Source organism: Budorcas taxicolor, chromosome 23, assembly GCF_023091745.1.
Source record: "Budorcas taxicolor isolate Tak-1 chromosome 23, Takin1.1, whole genome shotgun sequence".
Taxonomy (NCBI): domain Eukaryota; kingdom Metazoa; phylum Chordata; class Mammalia; order Artiodactyla; family Bovidae; genus Budorcas; species Budorcas taxicolor.
In genome coordinates this window covers 33869448-33872286 of record NC_068932.1, presented here as the reverse complement: position 1 = coordinate 33872286, position 2839 = coordinate 33869448, and the positions used below count along the sequence as shown (strand labels likewise).

The following is a 2839-nucleotide window of genomic DNA, read 5'->3' as shown; positions in this document are numbered from 1 at the left end:
TAAAACTTCCTGAAACGCGATTTTTGCATCCATCCTTGCCCTCGGCTTTCAGAACAGGAGAAATAATTCCTCAGAAATTAAAATGAAATTTCTCTGAAAAGCAAAAGGAAACAACGTCCTGATAAAGTGTCATTCTCTCTCCTCTCTCTCTGGCTGACCGCTTCTGTTCCCAGGAATGGGATGGAAGCTAAGTCGAGAGACTTTTATCTCCTAACGCTTCCCCCTTCCCTTCCCAGTCATCGCAGAAAGTGTTAAAAGCCACGTGGCGGGGGGGGGGGGGGGGGGCGGGGGGAGGAGGGACTCTAAAGATGCATCACACGCACACACAGAAGGCTGGACCAGAAACAGCAAAAAGAACCCCAAGAACAATCAGCAAGCCACTCTTCCACCCCTCCCCAAACTTCTCCCACCTCTCCCCAAACTTTCCTTTCTGTGCGACGGTCCGTGGCTTTCCTATTTGCCCTTGGATGATGCAGACGAGGTTCGCAGGCTTCAAGTTCACCTGCTTTCGGTCTCGAGTAAACACAGACCTCTTTCCCGGGGAAGCGGCTCAGGGGCGCCCGGGGTTCTCTTGCTCCTGGAGCGCACAGCCCGCGCCCGGACTGGGGAAGCCGGGGAAGGCGGGGAGGGGCGCCCGGCCCTACACCTTGGATTCCGAGGCGCAGCCCGGGCGGCTTGGCTCGTCCGGGCTCGAGTCGCTGTTCGCCGCCGCCCCGCCGTTGTAGCCAGCCCAGGGCTGCAGCAGGCGCACGGGCGGCGCGGCCCCGACGTCGTCGTCGTCGTCGTCGTCGTCGTCGTCCGAGGCGGCCCCGGGAGACGGCGACGGCCGGGCCACCGCCAGGCAGCCCGAGGCGCGCGGCGGGTCCCCGGCGGCCGCGTGGCTCCCGCAGGCGGCCCGGCGCGCGCAGCAGAGCAGGCGCTGGAAGGCCTTGCGGAAGTCGGGGCTGCGGCAGTAGATGATGGGGTTGAAGGCCGAGTTGGCGTAGCCCAGCCAGTTGAAGAAGACGAAGAGGCGGTCGGGCACCAGGTCGCGGTGGAAGGCCTTCACCACGTTGGCTAGGAAGAAGGGCAGCCAGCAGAGCGTGAACACGCCCATGATGATGCCCAGCGTCTTGAGTGCCTTCTGCTCGCGCAGGGCCACGAGGCGCGAGGGCCGCCGCTTGTTGGCGCGCCCGTTGGCCACCGCGGCGGCAGGGCGCGGCGGCCCGGGCGAGGGCGCGGGCGAGGGCAGCCGCGCGGGGCCGCTGAGGAAGCGGCGCTCGCAGCTGTCGATCTTCTTCACCTGCTTCTGGGCCTCGCGGAACACCCGCAGGTACACGAAGGCCATGATGCACAGGGGCACGTAGAAGGAGACGACGGAAGAGGTGATCGCGTAGCCCTCGTTGATGATGAAGTCGCAGCACTCGGGGTCGTTGTAGCATCGGCTCGCCTTGGCGTCCTTGTCCCGCCACCACTGCATGAAGATGGGCAGGAAGGACACCAGCGCCGAGATGGCCCACACGGTGCACACGAGGGCCCGCGCCCGCGCGCGGGTCAGCAGGCTCTGGTAGCGGAAGGGCGACGTGATGGCGAGGTAGCGGTCCAGGGCGATGACACACAGGGTCTCGATGCTGGCCGTCACGCACAGCACGTCCACCGAGGTCCAGAGCTCGCAGAAGAAGGAGCCATACTCCCAGCGGCCCCACACCACGATTGTGGCTCCAAACGGCACTACCAGCAGACCCATGACCAGATCTGCGCTGGCCAGCGACATGATGAAGAGGTTGGTGAGCGTCTGCAGCCGCGGAGTCTTGGCGATGGCCGCGATCACCAGCACGTTGCCCGCCACGATGAGCAGCACAATGAATGCCATCAGCAGGCCCATGCCGACCGTCCACTGCTGCGACAGCAGCGGGGGTCCCTCGCTGGCCGAGGTCAGCAGCGAGGCGGGCGGCGACGCGGGAACTAGCAGCCGCGCCGCCGTGGCCGCGCCGTCGGGGACCGGCGCGGCCGATGACAGGTTGCAGGGCTCGGAGGCGCCCAGGGCGAGCGCCCCCGCGCCCATGCCGAGCTGCGGAGGCTGGGGAAGAGGGGTGTGGCGGAGTTGGGCCGCGGTTGTGGAACCCCCCCAGAGGCCCGAACGGCGGGGCGCGCGGAGGGAGGTCGCGGCCAGGTCAGCGCAGCCGCGGCGCGGGGCCGGAGGCATGGGCGCCGGGCGCCTTTCCCGCCGGAGCCGTGCGCTGTCGCCGCCGCCGCCGCCGCCGCTGCTGCTGGAGCCGCTGTCGCTGCTGGAACAGCTGCCGGGACCTCAGCATGTTTCTGAGCTCGCGGAGCCCGCAGCCCCAGCACCCAGCACCCACCCCACCCGGCTCCCACTCCCCCGAGCCAACCCCCGGGGCCTCGCGTCAGGCTCCTGCAGCCAATCCTGGCGAAGGCACGCCCCTCTCTGGTTCCCCCCCACCCCCACCCGGCCCCGCCAACTCCTAGCACCCCGCCTCCGCCGGCGGTTCTGCGGCTCTAGGGAGTCCGGGGCAGATCGCCAAGCAAGCGCCTCCCCAGCGCTCGCGGGTTCCTGCCCGCGCGTCCCTTCCAGAGCCCGCTTGGCTCCAGTGCCCAGTTCCCCTCGGTTCCCAGTCGCGCCCGGCTTCCACCCTGCCCCCTCCCGCGGCCCCCAATCTCCCGTCTCCTGCGCCCCGTTTGCCTCCGGCGTTTGCTTTCCGCTGCGCCCCGGCTCTACCCGCCGCCACCCATCCCATCTACCTCCAGTGCCCAGGTTTCCTGCAGAGCAGAGCTCACGCGCCCTTTAGCAGGGAGGGGACTTCGGTGTTCTCGAAACACCAGAGCGCCTTGGACGGTCTGT

The 2839-nt window shown here is 67.7% G+C and overlaps 1 protein-coding gene across 1 annotated transcript; it reads right to left on the bottom strand.

Annotated features, from left to right (window-relative positions):
• Nucleotides 1-640: 640 nt before the first annotated feature.
• Nucleotides 641-2185, bottom strand: ADRB1 (adrenoceptor beta 1). The gene has a single exon (XM_052661147.1). The coding sequence runs from the start codon at nucleotides 2183-2185 to the stop codon at nucleotides 641-643; it is 1545 nt and encodes a 514-aa protein (XP_052517107.1).
• Between the last annotated feature and the right edge of the window lie 654 nt (nucleotides 2186-2839).

What these genes read in the sequence shown, in the direction of transcription:
- ADRB1 (XM_052661147.1), bottom strand. Translation starts at nt 2,185, where the DNA reads ATGCCTCCGGCCCCGCGCCGCGGCTGCGCTGACCTGGCCGCGACCTCC.